This window comes from Culex pipiens, chromosome 1 (assembly GCF_016801865.2).
Source record: "Culex pipiens pallens isolate TS chromosome 1, TS_CPP_V2, whole genome shotgun sequence".
NCBI lineage: Eukaryota > Metazoa > Arthropoda > Insecta > Diptera > Culicidae > Culex > Culex pipiens.
Window position 1 is genome coordinate 48,631,369 of NC_068937.1, and position 17,640 is coordinate 48,649,008.

At 41.6% G+C, this 17,640-nt stretch overlaps 1 protein-coding gene across 4 annotated transcripts in view; it reads right to left on the minus strand.

Annotated features, from left to right (window-relative positions):
- LOC120416401 (calcium-binding mitochondrial carrier protein Aralar1) overlaps positions 1-17,640 on the minus strand; it is a 32,189-nt gene that overhangs the window by 2,405 nt on the left and 12,144 nt on the right. For 2 of the 4 annotated variants that reach the window (XM_039578149.2, XM_052709347.1), the window contains exons 2-8: positions 8,926-9,066; positions 8,386-8,835; positions 5,032-5,255; positions 3,023-3,189; positions 2,838-2,956; positions 2,611-2,781; positions 2,072-2,510 (exon numbers count right to left, since the gene is read on the minus strand). In XM_039578149.2, coding sequence (XP_039434083.1) covers positions 2,072-2,510; positions 2,611-2,781; positions 2,838-2,956; positions 3,023-3,189; positions 5,032-5,255; positions 8,386-8,835; positions 8,926-9,066 — 1,711 coding nt within the window. Of the gene's footprint in view, positions 1-2,071; positions 2,511-2,610; positions 2,782-2,837; positions 2,957-3,022; positions 3,190-4,861; positions 4,901-5,031; positions 5,256-8,385; positions 8,836-8,925; positions 9,067-9,137; positions 9,278-17,640 lie in introns of those variants that run through there. The other 2 variants (XM_039578147.2, XM_052709348.1) reach the window with 2 other exon arrangements.

Sequence of the window (17,640 nt, forward strand, 5' to 3'; positions counted from 1 at the left end):
CACTAAAGGTAAAAGTGTCAATTTAATATGTTAAACTGCCTTACCCAAAGCGTTCTCAGTCTCAGATGGTAGTCTCAGATGTCCCCTACAAGCTGCAGGTCGAACCAAGTTGATATCTGCATGGAACACTTTTTTATTTGAATTTGAAAATTATGCTATTTTTTTTTAGTAAAATGCCAATAACTCCCTTTAGATTTAACCCAAAATTTAGCCAATTGGGATGCTTCTCCCTGCATTTTGTTGCATTTTTTAAGCCCTTTCAGATGCATTTTGAATTTTGAAATTAAATTGAATTTTGCCTAAGTTACAGCCTTTTAAAGATTTTTGAAGTTTTGAACCTTCAAACTTTGTGTCCCGATTTGCCCCACTTCCCGTTGACCTAGAGTGCTCATATTTTGGCCAGATGCTCGTTTTATATGTACAAACAACCCCTGAAAATTTCAGGCCGATGGCTGAGGTCGATGCGAGATGGGTATGCTTTGTCGTGGACTCGCTCTTAACAGGAAAAAGTTCGGCTATCAGACTTATGAATAGTGGAAAGGATAAACGCCTATATAAACTTGAAATTTCGGTCAGTTGTTTTAAGAAGATAAAAAAAATGCCATCATGATTCTCTGCGGCACAAGGAGCACAAGTTGGTCAAAATTCATTCGACATTCATTTATGCACGAGTAGGCGACGACAACATCAAAATCGGCGCGTTTTTAAAAGTTGACAATTTTTATTTGCTTATTGTATTATTTTCGTTTAGTTTCCAAATCTCGACCTAGAAAACGAGATTTGGACAAAAACTGTATTATTTGCATTTTTTTTAAAGTTTGGGGTCGAAAAAGACCTCGAAACCGGTTAGTTATGTTTTATGGACGCTCTCCTATTGGGGTTTCCAAAGGTAAATTTCAGGACTTTTTCTAATTAGGTCCAATAAACAAATGTAAACATATAGTATCCCGCTTACTCCGATGGACATTGGCATAATGTGAAGAGAGGGTACACTCAATGTTTACATTTCTAGAGTTTTTTTTAAAGGTCCTTTTAACATATTAAACTCAATAGCTTATAGAAACTTTAAAAAAAAACTCTAGATTTGTTTATAGGACCTCATAAAAAGAAAGTCCAGATTAATTATTTAAAATATGTATTTTTGCTTCAGAGGGAACTCATTAGACCAAACAATATTTTTCATGATGCATTTCTGGGGCAACATTTGAAAAGGGTGGTACGACATTGCTCTTACGGCTTTTCGTCCCCTTTAAACCCGTATAAGAAAGGCCGTAAGAGCAATGTCGTACCGCCCCTTTCAAACACAGATGGGAGATGGCGGCCACAACAACATGAAAATGATTCCCAAAATCCCTAAAATATTTTTAAATGACCCATGTTGACAATTCTTTTGTTTTTAGTGATTGTTGGTTCATAAAGGATAAGTACAAGAAAATTAAAGGAAAGTACAATATAGAAATACTGGACCCAGTCTCCAACAGAAGGGAAGCTGTTTAGAAACACTGGTTTCTGAAGTTTAACCTTTTGTAGAAGCACTGTGAGGTCTCGTGGCGCAGGGGTAGCGGCTTCGGCTGCCGATCCCGATGATGCTATGAGACGCGGGTTCGATTCCCGCCTTATCTACTGAGCTTCTATCGGATGGTGAAGTAAAACGTCGGTCCCGGTTTCTCCTGTCTCGTCAGAGGCGCTGGAGCAGAAATCCCACGTTAGAGGAAGGCCATGCCCCGGGGGGCGTAGTGCCAATAGTTTCGTTTTCGTTTTAGAAGCACTGTAGATTGCATTCCGGGAGTATACGTTAGCATCAATTTATTGCCAAGAAACAAGAAAAGTTTTCCAAGAATACTCTGATAAGCTTAACCAAGATATTCAAAATAAACACAGGTAATTGATTCATATGCCAAAATACGTGTGATGATGACTTCGAAGACATGCTGAAAATCTGCGAGAATGAGCAAACCGAACAACGCGTTCTCTATACCAGCCAGTGACGGTCGTTTTGAGCGCACCGGTGACCCAAGTATCCGTTGAAAATAATAAGTGACGTTTCACAAATCATAAAAAGAATCCTTACCAACTGTTCCCTTCCAGAACGCCCGCGGGCCCTCTTCGGCCATAATTTTCCGCGCCGCGTCCATCACGCCGTTGTACGTGGTCTGTCCGGTCCGGGCCACAACCTGCAACCGGGTCTTGATGACGTCCGCCGGCGTCACCAGCGATGCCGCCGGAATACCGGCGATGGCACCCGCCGCCAGCAGCGTCAACGGATGGTTGTAGCCCTGCTCGTCGGCGAACGCAGCCTTCACGTGGGCGTACATTGGGAAATAGATGGCGGAGAAGGGCACGTCACGCAGCAGACAGGCTCGCGCTCCCTTGTACAGCCCAAACAGGCCCAGCTCGCGCACCACGTTCCACGCCCGCACCTTCGCTCCGCCGGCAATTTCACCCGCCACCTGTAACCGAATCTTGACGATTTCGAGCGGGTTCGTGAAGATCACCTGGGAGCCACCGGCCTGGAATTAAAGGAAGAAATTGTATGCATTTAAGTACTTTGAGTTCACGTCGGTGTTAGGGAAGTGCACTTGTTGCTTGGAAATTTAATGGGAAACTTACACAACCTCCGGCGAGAACCTCGGCCCACCGCGGAATCTGGCCCTGCTTGTCGGTCATCTTGTCACGCACCAGATCGTTCACGGTGAGTTTGATGGCCTTCTCCGGGGCCACGCCCATCAGCTGGGGCACCAGGCCACGGTACAGTCCGAGGGCGCCTTCGTGACGGATGACCTGGAATTAGACATAGTTATTAAGATTCTTTTAGAACGAAATTCAATGATCACTACCTTTTTGCAACAGTCCCACGAGTTCCGGTAGGCGACCTCACCGATGAACGATCCCGTGCGCTGGTTCTGCATTCGCGTCTTCACCAGATCGATCGGGTAGACCGCGGTGGCACCGACGGCTGGAAGTTTGAGAAAACTTTAGTCCCCTATCGCTTTTCAAGCCTTGTCCGGATTATGATTCTCACCTCCCGCCACAGACCCTAGCGTGAACCGGTACGTGCTCTCCAGCAGCTGGATAAAGATGGACCGGTCGGCGGGCGACTCCACCGCCTTGATCTCCGCCAACCGATGGGTGATATGTTTCGTATAATGTTCCGGCGCGATACTGCTCAGATCGCTGTACACGAGGCGCCTGGGTTTGCCAATTGTTTAAGAATAGTTTGAACGAAATCGATAGCGAGATTTTCGGGGTGTGGAAAAGCAATTTTGAAAATCAACCGGAAAAGAAACAAAAAAATATAAAAAGTTATTTAAAAGAAACACTTTGACAAAGAGGGAAAAGAGTGGAACAAGAATAAATAAAATATAAGATAATAAAAAACAATTTTGAAAAAAGCCTTCCCAATTGTTGATAATTGTTTGATTAGCAAACTACGAATAAACTACGCTAAAAATATTAACTAAAAAACTTACAAAATCATCACAACACCACAGACAAACAGACGGGACACTCGAGTTCGGAATCATCGTTCTTCAATAACCGAGCCAAAACGGTTATTTCAAATGCAATTCAGCTTCGGCATTCACTCACCCGGAGCTGATGGCGCTGCTGTCGTGACAGCTCGCCCGTCTTTCCTCAGTGTGTGTAATGCGTTTTTGTTGTTGTAAAGTTGAGTGTGAGCACGTGGCAGCAAATGAAAACAAAACAAAATATGATTTAGGAATTCTAACGGTGATCCACAATCCAGGCTTTGCGGGACAAGATTGGGGCAGTTTCGACCAGGGTCAGATGAGCGGCTGACTAGCGAGGACATACCTTTTGCCCCACTATTAACCTGGTAGGTCTGCCGCTGCCGTGGCCAGATTCTGTGGTGAAGTCATTTCCTTCGGAGCAACCTTGGAGCAACCTGCTTATCCTTCATGGATTGCTGCTCAAATTGCTGCTGCTGGTCGTCCTTTTGGCGATGTTGCGTTGATCATGAGCGCCACTCAATCTTCATCCACAGTTGTCCTGTTTCGATGTAAGAGTTTGCGGCAGCGTTTTTTTGTAATCATTGCGACTTTTTTCATCTCATTCGCCACTTTTTGCTGTTTAACGCAACTTAACTGCGCTGTGGACACGTTTCCCGCGGATGTTTCGAAACGCCCATCGTTGGGATCAATTCCGGTAGATTTGAATTGATTTTTGTTCTATTTCGGCGGCCACTACTGGTGTTTTCATGACTTGTATCTTGTTGATCAGGTGTAATGGTTCGAGGTTTCGGGAGAGAAGGAATGTTGGACAGTTTTTGGGAGCAACGGGGAGGACCAGTGTTTTGGTCTCTGTCGTTGCGGTTGTGGTGCGTCGTTGCTGATGCTGCCGCATGGTTTGGCCGTCATCTCCGGCTGTCGGTGTAAATTTTTATTTTTATTTCATCGAGTAAGCAACAACAACATTATTTAAATCAGCTGTTGATGTTTACAATCGTTAAAGCTTGATTGTCTCACGCATACACTGACATGACACGCGACAGTAATGGGTTTGTATTGGTATGTTTGGGCTGCGCTTCGGCATAAGCTCACCAGGCAGCGCTGACGTCGCCGTGATTTGGTGGTTTGATGAAGAACGATGAATTTAAAAAAATATTTGTATGGAGAGTCACGTCTGTTTGTCTGTGACAACACCATTGTTCTAGTTAGGATTTAATTACGCAAGTCTATTTTAGAGATACAATTTGCAATTTGATCGCCCTACGCAAAATCAGTTTAATTTCAAAAAGCTCTGAAAATGAATGAATCAATTTGTTTTTTCGCTTCTGTTTTGTTTCATTTCAAGATACAAAATACAAAGAGTGCTAATCCAACGGTTGCAGGTTGTAACTTGCCTAGTCTTGTCTATAACTTTCTTGCGCTTCCACCAAACACTTTTTTTTCATTTCATTATCATTGCCATCCGAAGAAAAAGGGCGGCAGCGTTAGGGAAGATACAATGATTACGTTACGCGGTGAGATCTAACAGCATGCATGCCTCAGCTAACTCAAATTCGGAACCTACCCCGTCTGATGAACCGCGCCCGTCAGCTGATACAGGATGTCAATTTCCAGCGGGGTGATTTGGCTCATCGTTTGGGCCGAGTGGAGCAGCTCGTCCTTGGTGACCGGTTCTGTCCGGCTGCCGGCCGTGGCGTTCAGGTAGATGCGCTTGATCAGCTCCATGTTGTTTAGCAGCGAGTTGAAGGCCATAAAGTAGGGAAAGCTCACCCGGTGGCCTTCGGTTACCTAGAATGGTTAGATTTTTGTTTAATACATTGGGCCGATGCAAATATGTTTAAAAGTTTCAAATGGGGAGAGCAGTTTTTTTCTTTAATTTAGCAAATTTTACCTATGAATGACCCTTTGGCCTTTTTTTTTCTTACTCGTGCATAGCTCAGTGAGAAAAAAGAGCCCAACAAATACGGAAGATACAGAAGAATTGTGTTTGTCGCAATTCACCGAGTATTATTCATCAAAAGCTTTTTTTACGCCTGGAACCATGGAACCGATGAAAAATTTCATTGCACGGACCTCCGGATGATCCGGATTTTTTTAATTTTCACTTGGACTTTTGGAATTTTCATAAATTTCAAACATACATTCGTTTCACTGAAATCTAGCACATGTTCTTTTTTATGCTTCACAGCAAAAAATATCATGATAATTTGCAACCATTCGTGAACGAACACGACACGCTGGCTCCTCTCCGTCACACGAATATTCTCAGAGAGGAGAGAGCCAAAAAAATACCCTGTGCTCATTTTTCCTGCACTACCACAGTTTGCCGTCAATTAGAATTTGGTATGGTGGAAATTTCTGCCAAATGTGTCTTTGATGTTGTGTAAACAACAAAATTTCTAAATATTTTTGATTTAATTAATTTTGAGCAATTTATTAAATGATCAAAGCAAAGCCGATCGCGAACTATTTTCAGTCAGCTTTGAGCGACTTAACGAAATCGGTATCTCTGAACCATTCGCTGTGCTACTCGATTGGAGTGAGAGGGAGAGCAAAGAGAGAGTGTCCAGTGGCGATTGGTGTGCAAGTGACAAACGGTAGGAATACATCAGAGTAGTTTTTCGTCGCGCTAGATTTGTGTTCGCGAGTGACTGAGTTTTTGTGGAGCAATCAGGACCCTTGATCACGACAAATTTCAATATAAATATACAGTGAAACCTCTTTTCACGCGGTGCGTTACGTTTTTCTAATTTGTTGATTTCTCTGGAACGACGCAACATTTTTGCAATGTTTTAAAAGCAATTTGTAGGTTTTGTTCAGATCTACAAAACGATTTTTGAAGTTTGCAAAAATATTGTAAGGGTTAAGAGAAATCTTCGCAACAAAAAGCGTAACGCCACCGCGTAAAAAGAGGTATCTCTGTATCAAAACACAACAAATAAAGTAGTAATCCTGCTGCGTGTAAAAGGCCTGGGCGTAAAATAAACGTTGCATTATTTCATGAAATTTGATGTAATATTAAACCCTGAAATATGTAGCCCATCAGTATGGAAAACCTACTTGACCGAAATACATACAATTGACATGCCAGGCTCCTTCATCGGTGATAGCCGGGCAGACTAAGGCCCCAGTCATATCTGTTGGTGCTGGGATTGAATCCCGTCGGTTGCAACTTTTGTGTGTGTGTGTGTGTGTGCACAGTGAAAAAAATCATAACATTCAACCTTCCAAAAATACACCTTATAAAAATTTACTCAAGTTTTTACTGTGTAGAAAAAACATTACATGCAATGTGTAATATTAAGTGTCTTTTCTCACAAAGGCGATGAGCATGCGATTTTACAATCAAATTTTATGCTGTGTACCAATGTGTCCATCAGCATAACATTTTAATCTAAATTTCCATTTTTAACCTTCCAACTAAAAAGTCTACACAATAAAAATTGTGTAAACTTTGAAGGTGTAAAATTAAAAAGTTTAAAATTTGAAGTTGTGATGTAATATTACATCTATTATGATGTAATATTACCTGAAATACTAGCAAAATACTGAGATAGTGGATAAAATAACAGTTTTTATCTGTCATTAAAGATGTACCCATTCCCAGATGTAATACTACCATGATGATACTGTGTAACTTGCTCACGTCAGTTGATGTTAACATTAGAAACGAATTGGGACAGACTCTTTGTTTACACTTCGACATTAGCCCAATTACAATGTTGGCATTGCACGAGCTTCAACAAACGTCCAAAGTGTAATTTTTATGTAAAATCTGCAGAACATTCTGAATAAAATACTTTCAAATACACACATTAATTTTTTGGATTAAAAACTTCGAAAAATTAGACAAAAATCACCTTAATCATCACACAAAACGTACAAAAAAACATTCATGTAAAAATTAAAAAAATAAATAAAAAAAGGTCCAATTCAAGGAGAGACTTATTTTGCCACATAGGGTTATGATATCGTAAAACCGTTTCAATCAATTGTTGTACACATCTTGGAGAAAGTTTGGTGAAAATAAGAACTTACGGCGAGATAGCCGAGTGGGTTGGGGCGCGGACTTGGTAATCTGGATATGGCTCTCGCCGGATTGATGTTATTTTTAGGGTGAGCAGACCTGATTTTTTTTCTTCGGTACATGCTTTTTGTGTACACGTTTTCTCATACAATATTACATGCTTTTTCTCACAAAGGTGATGTGCATGCTTTTGCATGCGATTTTACCATCGGATTTTTTGCTGTGAAAGGCCAACTCAGAAAATTTAATTTGAGGTCAACTTTTGGACCCTGGCCACTCTGGAACCGGTTCCGGATTCCCCCCGGGGAACCTTCGAAGTGGCCAATATCATATCAGGGTGAAGCCCCTTAATATGGGTATCAAAATTCTTCATTTTGCAGGAAAATTTCAAAAATTGTCTTCCAAAATATTTTTACTGGTCACTGGCCACTCCGGAACCGGTTCCGGATCTTTCCCGAAAAACCTTTAAAATGGCCAGTATCGGCCAATATAAAATCAGAGCAAAGCCCATAAATATGGGTATCAGAATTCATTATCATTTTTGAAATGTTCTGACAAAATGAAGAATGTTGATACCCATATTGATGGACATTTAAACGTTTCATATGGGAATTTTATAAAATCGCTGGAATAAAAGTTCCGGTGATAATGCGGCCATATCTTTGTTCCCCGTGGTCCCCTCCAATCGATTCCCAGGACGTTTTTACAAAAGAAAAGTCTTGGCAAAACTTGGAGAACCAGACGTGTTCCGAGATGTGGAAGTAATGATGTCGAAAAAGGACCTCTGATTCGTGATTAGAGACCAAAATTACGGGAATCGAAGATGAGATGGAGGAGAAGACTCACATATAATAAACACGCAGTAAAATACAAACATTTCCCTCTACTCACCGCAACCAGGTTATCCTTGACCTCCGCCGTCAGCAGGTGCCGCTTCACGTTCACCATAATGTCCTGAAAGTCGAGCGCCGAGATGAACCCGGACCCGGAGGTGTCCTTCATGCGGAACGCCTCCAGCGCGCACTCCTCGTGAAAGTCGTGCAAAAACTGGGAAAACTCGGCATAGTTGATCGTCCGCTGGCGGTCCTTGCCAAAGTAGAGCTGTATGAATGGACCGTCCAGTTTGAACGGGATTTTAGCGTGCAGATCTGTCTTTTTGAACACATCAACAAACTCACTGTACGTAACCGAGCCGTTCCCGTTTCGATCGAACAGCTGAAAGGCGGTTTTGTACAGGGCGTCCGGCGTGCAGAGCAGACCCTCGAACGCCTGGAACTCGGCGAACGAGATGAGGCCGTCTTTGCTCGTGTCCGCGATGCCGGCCAGCAGTTTGACCGATTCCTAAAAATGAGGGAAACAGCACGTGAACACCAATCGCTTTAGATTGATAACAGAGGACGACTCAAGGTCGACGCCGCCACACTGACTCACCTCGTTGTACGACTGGCCCAGGAAACCCCGCACAAATTCTTCGCTGGTCATGAACAACTCACCGTTGATCTGTTGGGTCGCGTACCGGGCGAAGATCTCCCGCAGCTTATCGGTGGAGGCCCGCTTGATCTGCATCGGGCTCTGAAATTAAAACAAGAAAAAGAAAATCGCCAAATTAGTTTGATATCAGTTAAAAAGTCAAGTTAAGCTACCGTTCTCTTGAGGAGCGGCATTTTCGGTGGGAAGTTACGACCAGTACTAAACGTCAGTGCTTGAGCTTGCGCAAAGTGCACCCGAAATTAATTTCGGACCTGCACACAACACAAATAAAAACAAGATAAGGGCCCACGACGGTTAAGCCCGAGGAGAGCGTCGCGATTAGTCGCTCTAATCATCGGAGGAAATGTGCGTTAATGTGTTCGTACAGGCTGTCGATAAGAAGCCGGCCGGTTTTGGGTTTGGTTGTATGTTGAGCACATGTTGGTGATGGATTTGGGGAATAAGCGGGAAAACGCGATCCAGGGATGTAATTTGATAACAAATTTAGTTTTTCAAATAATCTCTATTTTATAAAAGAAAACCAGATTCTGAGATCCAAAAAATGTGTTTATCAACGATTAATAAATGCATTACAGTCCAGACTCTATTATCCGAAGGCCTTGGCGAAATTTCACTTCGGATAATCGAAACTCTGGATAATCAAATCATTGGATAATCGAATCACAAAATAAAAAAAAAACGTTGTCTTATTTTTGATTGTCAAGCTTAAGTATGACCCCTAAACTACTCTAGAGTGATTAAGAATTGTTAAATCCAAGATGACGGCCAAAATGGCGGTGATGAAATATTGAAAAATTGCATTTTTTCATTTAATAGGCAATCAACCAGTTCAATTTCACTAAAATGGGTCGCAGAACTCGATTTTGATGTTTAACCCCTTACCGCCCAGATCTAAATCGAGATTTTTTACGTTTTTCGCCATTACTTGAAACTGATTCGACCAAATTGGATGAAATTTTAATGGTTATACGTTAACATTGTATATAAACTAACGCATGTTGAACCATGTTGAAAAAATGTATGGTTGAAGAGAAATTTAATTTTGACGGCAAAAATTAGTGGTGCTCTGGAGTAACCATGGGCGTTAGAGGGTTAAATTAAGGCTTCGGATAATCGAGTCTGGACTGTATCTAGAAAACCCTGACTACCTTGGAAAAGTTGTCCCGACCCCTCTTCGATTTTCGTGAAACTTTGCTCTAAGGAGTAATTTTGGTCCATGATCACGAATCCGAGATCCATATTTCGATATCTCGTGGAGGTGGGGCGGTACGACCTCTTTCATTTTTCTGGTTTTTTACTAAGACACGTTTTTCAGTGATTTGTAACTCAAAACCGTGAACAAATAGAAATTTGGTGTCAAAGAGACTTTTGTGTAAAACTGGACGCCCGATTTGATGTATCAACGTCGTAATGCCATTTCATGGGGAATTCCATGTACTTTTTGAATATGCAATATGAAATTTATTTTACTAAAAATGCTTATAAAATTGAAGATTTTTAAAAATTAGTTTCAAAACACATATCTATTTTATATTTACAAAACTTATTTCACCTTCTCCTAATGGAATATTGTCCAAAGAGTCCTAAAATGCAGTCCATTTTTCGATTTGAAATCATGTTCATTGAGAATATCATGACAGTGTATCAAACACTTTGAGAATTTAAAAAAATGCTATTCATCAACAAATGTTTTTCTTAATTATAGTTAACTAACTTTTTAAACTTTTCAAACATCTTCTAGCAGTACCTTCAACACTTCTCTTCAACGGTCAGTATAATTCTATACCTTTCCGTACGTATTTAATTTGTACTCTTCATTTTGCGGAAAAATGTCGAACCTATCAAGGTCCGTTTTACGGCACCTTTTTGAAACCAAAATTTTGAACATTTTGAACAAGTTTTTGTTTTTTAATAAACTTTAAATGTTATTTTTAAATGTCAAATTTAAAATTTTCAATAAAAGTTAATAAAAAAAAAAGTTTTTGTATAATTAAAAATATAATAAATTATAAAAAAGTGTTTGCCGTTACGGTAGCGAGAGAAAACCGGAGCTAGGTCCCGGAAGCTCACAGGCGTAAAACGCCCCGGGACTAGGCAGCGCTGCCCCGATCCGGCCGCCTGCTGAAAAGTAGGAATCGCGAAGGACAAGGAGAATGACGACCCGGAACCAACGGCGCAAGCCCACGTACAAAGAGGACACCGATTGGCGACTCGGGACCTGGAATTGTAGGTCGCTGAAGTTCGAGGGTTGCGACATCGCTTTGGCGAACGAATTGCGACCCCGCAAATTCGACATTGTCGCACTGCAGGAGCTTTGCTGGCAGGGGAACAAGGACTGGGATAGTCGTAGGACTAACGCCACATTCTACCAGAGCTGCGGCACCAACAACAAGAAGCTGGGGACCGGCTTTATTGTGATGGGTAAGATGAAGGATAGGGTGATTGGCTGGAAGCACATCAGTAACCGGATGTGCAAGTTGAGGATCAGAGACCGTCTCTTCAACTACAGCAACATCAATGTCCACTGCCCACACGAAGAAAGACCCGAAGAAGAGAAAGAAGCATTCTACGCGCGGCTGGAGAAGGAGTATGACAGCTGCTCACGAAGAGATGTGTCATCGGGGATTTTAACGCTCAAGTGGGAAGGGAGGTGATGTATCGACCGGTGATAGGGCCTTGCAGCCTTCACACCGCCACGAACAATAACGGCCAACGCTGCATCAACTTTGCAGCCTCCCGCGGAATGGTGGTAAGAAGTACCTTTTTCCCACGCAAAGACATCCACAAAGCCACTTGGGTATCGCCAAATGGAAGAACGAAAAATCAAATCGACCACGTTTTAATCGACGGACGATTCTTCTCGTACATTACGAACGTTCGCACGTATCGCGGTGCGAATATCGATTCGGACCACTACCTGGTAGGAGCATGCATGCGCTCAAAATTGTCGACGGTCTGCTACCAGCGACGAAGCCCTCCGACACCTCCGCTGAACGTCAAGCGTTTGCAGGATAGCGAAGTGGCTGATAGTTACGCGCAGCAGCTGGAGGCGAACCTGCCAAGTGAGGAAGAACTAGGCGCTGCTTCTCTCGAGGATGGCTGGAGTATGATTTGCTCAGCCATCGGTAGTGTCGCTGAAACTTCATTAGGTAGGGTGGAACGAGTCAGGAAAAACGATTGGTACGACGACGAGTGCCAACGATTATCGTGCGAGAAGAAAGCTGCTTTCAACAGAAAGCGGCAGACCGGTACGATAGAGGACGAGGATCGATACAAACAGGCAAGGGAACGACAAACCGCGGTCTTCAAGATAAAGAAGAACCAGCAAGAAGACCGGGACCGCGACGAGATGGAGCGGCTGTTCCTTGCAAACGAGACGCGGAAGTTCTACGGGAAGATAAACCAGTTCCGGAAAGGCTTCGTGCCGCGAGCCGAGAAGTGCCGGGACGCAGAGGGAAATCTTCTCGTGAACAGAAACGAGGCGATACGCAGGTGGAAGCAGTACTTCAATGAACACCTCAACGGCGAAACAGCAGACGGAGACGGCATAGAAGTTAACCTTGGAGCTCCCGGAGCTAATGACCAGTTCCCGGCTCCCGATCTCTGGATGGTTAAGAAGGAGATCAAGGAGCTGAAGAACAACAGAGCCGCCGGTAAAGATCGGTTGCCGAGCGAGCTTGTCAAATATGGAGGAGAGAAACTGGCTAGGGCGCTCCACAAGGTAATTTCTATGATCTGGGATGAGGAAAATCTACCGGAACAATGGATGGAGGGGGTTATAAGCCCCATCTACAAAAAGGGCGATAAGTTGGATTGCTGTAACTACCGCGGCATAACTCTTATCAATGCTGCCTATAAAGTACTCTCCCAGATCCTCTGCCGTCAGCTATCACCCCACGCAAAAAGGTTCGTGGGGCCCTACCAAGCGGGCTTCAAGGGCGCGCGAGCCACCACGGACCAGATATTTTGCCTCCGGCAGATCCTTGAGAAATGCCGCGAGTACAACGTGCCCACACATCACATTTTCATTGACTTCAAGGCAGCCTATGACACGGTCGACCGCGAGCAGCTATGGCAGATTATGCACGACAACGGTTTTCCGGACAAACTGACACGGCTGGTCAAGGCAACCATGGAGCGAGTAATGTGCTTTGTGCGTGTTTCGGGGGAATTATCGGAACCCTTTGAGTCACGGCGAGGGTTACGACAGGGTGATGGCTTATCTTGTCTTCTGTTCAACATCGCCCTAGAAGGTGTTATACGAAGAGCGGGCATTGACACGAGTGGCACGATATTCTTCAAGTCGGTTCAACTGCTTGGTTTTGCTGATGACATCGATATTATAGCGAGAAGTCAAGAGAAGGTGATGGAAATCTACACCGGACTGAAAGCAGCAGCCATGCAGATTGGACTGGCGATGAATGCGACGAAAACAAAGTACATGAGAGGTCGAGGCTCCAAAGACGGGGGCCCCCCGTGTCTGACTCCCCTAGCAGTGGACGGTGACGAGCTGGAGGAGGTAGACGAGTTCGTGTACTTGGGATCCCTGGTGACGGCCGATAACAACACCAGTAGGTCGATCCAGACTCGCATTCATGCAGGAAATCGTGCATACTTCGGAGTATGGAAGACCCTGACATCCGATCGAGTGCGACGCCGCACGAAGCTAGCAATCTACAAGACCCTCATTAGACCAGTCGTCCTCTTCGGCCACGAAACTTGGACTATGCTGAAAGAGGATGAACGTGCCCTTGGAGTCTTTGAACGGAAGGTGCTACGGACGATCTATGGGGGTGTGCGGACTGCTAACGGTGAGTGGCGTAGGCGCATGAACCACGAGCTGCACGCTTTGCTTGGAGGTCCGACTATCGTCCAAGAGGCGAAGGTCGGCCGACTTAGGTGGGCTGGTCACGTTGCGAGAATGCACGATGACAGTCCCGTTAAAATGATCTTCGACCGCGATCAACTGGAAGGCGGTAGAGGACGAAAACCGGGAGCACAGCGAGCACGATGGGGTGATCAAGTCAGGCGAGATATCCGGAAAATCTGCAACTTAGAAGATTGGAGACAAACAGCCCAGGATCGAGAAATATGGAGGCGTCTCTTTGTCACAGCACGGACTTCCCTCGGAGCCCTATGCTGATTGGTATGGTATGGTATGTAATAAAAGTTTGACGATAAATTTAATTAAGAGAACATCGTTTGACTACACCCATCCGCCTGATATTTGCAAGGGTTGTTTGGACATATATAACTAGTAGCTGAGACAAATATGAGGCAGATAGATAAATTGGGGCAACTCGAGATGCAAAGTTTACCGACCTGAAATTTTTGTTTAGCAAAGTTAAAGAATTAAAGGCTTGAGATTTTTTTCTATGGAAGATTATTATTGAATTTTCAAATCTACCATAAAAGCTCTTAAATTTGTATGTATAATTTTGTCCAATATCAGAGTCATTTTCTTGCTTGTTGTTATTGATTTAATTAGGGGAACTTTAACCCTATGGGTCATTCGCTCCCGTTGGTAAACTTTCATGCTTAAGATCTAAACATTTCAATATAAAGCAATTCTCTACGAAATCTGAAAATTTCATATATTTTTTTTTGTATTTTTATTTCATCTGGCACAAACTTTGTGGGGGCTTTTGCTATGACCAAAGACGCCATTTTGTTTCATTGGTTTACCCATGCAAGGCTCCATACAATTTTGGCAGCTGCCCATACAAACTTAATGGTATGCAAATATTTGAATAATTATTGATGAGGCTTATTCTGAATCAAATAGATACACGAAAAAACAATTTGCATATTTTAAACTTAACTTATTTTCTCAAAAACTATTTTTCCCAAAATACCAAAATATTTTTTGAAATTTTAATATATGTTTTTGGGTACAAAAGCTTACAAATGATGAGCCATAGATTAATGGAACGCCCTTTTGAAATTTTAGTCCTAATTCCAACATTTTCACTAAATTTTAGAAAATGTTCTGAACTTTTAGAAAATAATAGTTTTAAAGAAGGTCACTGACTATTTTACAAAATCGAAAAACTGCTATTTTTTGTACAAATCAAAATTTAGGCTGCCATATCTCGAAAACGGTGCACTTTGCAAAATTTCACTAAAGTACTTTAGATCGCAAAATTTTTTTAGATAAAATTTCATTTTTTTTTTTCTAAAAACATTTTTTTTTTTTGAAAAATCATTGCCGGCGTCAACATTTTTGCCGACAATTTTTATCTATGTAACTATTTTTCCAGAATAGTTCCAACTTTTCTGGATACACCAAATTGATCAGAAATCAGAGATACACAAGATTATCGAACACATACTAACCTGGGTGCAGAATAGTTGTCCGCAAAGCGGCCTCAATTTAGAACTGTCAAAGCGGAACCAATTTACTGTTCGCAAAATAATACCAAGAAATGGCAAGTATTGTGATCGATCTATAATTTATTTTGTCAGGAATAAAAAAAAGTCGATGGCGTCGAGCTGTTAAGGTATTCGAAGTCAAAACATCTAAAGAAGAGGGTTGAAATCGAGATTGGCATGATTCGTTGCTAACATTTCAAAATCGCTATGTCTCATGCAAAAACTATGTTTATGACGCTTTTTGAAATGTTAGCGGCGAATTATCAATAACTATGAATGTTACTTGCCAAATAATATTGGATAATCTTATTCCGATATTATCACTGCACATCAAAGATACATAATCTCGGAACTTCCATTCGGTTGCTTTTTTGATTCACGAAATTCCACCCACTTTTGACACAATTTTTCATCACGTGGAAAACAAAAAAGGCCTCTTTTGACCGCCCATCGTTTAGTATAAGAAGAAAAAAGTGGGATGCACTTAACTTTTCATCGAAAACATCAACATCAACAGATCCAAAATGTTTCAAAACAATTCACTTCAGCAGCAAAAAATATGTCACGCTTGAGCTTGAACAGAGCCTTCTACTTTGTTTATGTTTACAGCTGTAGTGCTGTTGTATTAGTGGGGAGCAGTGGGGAGCTTTCGAAAATCACGTTACGCATTCTGTCTTTTCAGCACCCAGATACTAACCATTTTTGTATGAACAGCTGCCAAAATTATATGTTAACTTGGCTGCCCGTGCAAAATTATATGTTAACTTGAGTGTTTCAATTATAAATGACTATAAAGATAAGTAAAAATAGAAAAAATCCTTTTTGCAATTCCGTCGTGAAACTACTTACTTTTCCTGTCATTCTTGAACGACGAAATAGCCTACTTTTCTGTACCAAAAATAACAGAATCGAATAGCATCACTTTTCAAAATAAATGCTGAAAAGTTCTACTTTTCAGCACTGAAATGGGTGCTGAAAAGTTGAACTTTTCAGCACTTGTTTTGAAAAGTAACACTTTTCAACATTTTTTTGATTTAAACGATTTATTGACAAAATACATGAAAATTTGACTTAAAATTTCACTCAATGGGTGTTTTTCGGAATTGCAAAAAAATGTTGTATGGAACTCGTTGCAAAACTTGATTTTTTCAGCACTCTTCGTATTTATCCAACTCGGTGAACCTCGTTGGATAAATGTACGACTCGTGCTGAAAAAATCCTCTTTTTGCAACTTGTTGCTTAAACTACTATTTCAGAACTTCGAGATGAATTGCTCAAAACAATACAGTCGAAACTCGATTATCCGAAGCTTCGATTATCCAAAGTTTCGATTATCCGAAGTTCTTTTTGCATTTTTTGTTTTTTCTTGTTTTTTACATCAAATTTGAGTTCAGCGAACTCATTGTAGCCAAATTTGAATAGTTGATTGCCTATTAAATAACAAAATGCATTTTTTCAATATTTCGTCACCACTTTTTTGGCCGCCATCTTGGGTTTAAAAATTCTAAATCACTTTAGCGTAGGTCAGGGGCTCTACAATAAAAAATAAGACAACGCAAAAAATTTATATTTTTTTTCGCGATTCGATTATCCGATATTTTGATTATCTGAGGTGAAACTTTTCGGAGGCCTTCGGACAATCGAGTCTGTAAGAACTTGAGACTTAATCAAAATTAAAAAATAAATTTACCGCTATTTCATCAAAAATCAGATTTTTTTAATCTTAACAGTTAATAATCATAAAACACTATCTATTTAAGTTATGTAAATTGTATATTGCTCATTCCATTTTCTTTTTTATACAAAAAAAATCAGACTGGACAATATTTATGTATATATATTTTCAATGCCCCAATTAATTCCCACATCACTGTGAATCCGTCAACACACAAAATTTATTCAAAACCTCAAACATGTGCCTAATCACTTTGCGGACCGGCGTCAATTGCGGGTGATAACGAAGGCACCATACCACTACAAAGTTGAAGCACGTGCTTCCGCTCTCCTCTCAGCTTTTGAACGCTCGAGAGCCTCGAGAGAGAACATTTGAAAAAAAACTCAAACTTCACCGTCAGCTGGTCTGGCCAAACGAAGAGAGTGACTTAACCTACACCAAGGTAACTTTACACACAAATAAGCCGCTCGAAAATCGAATCACGCTTGTGGCGAGTGATTTTGTTTGGTTCATTCAAGAGTTTGTTTTATTTTTGGACGCAGAACAGATGATTACCTTTAGCAAGATAAGAAGGAAAAAAAAACATGTAAGATTTGACGCAACCAAAA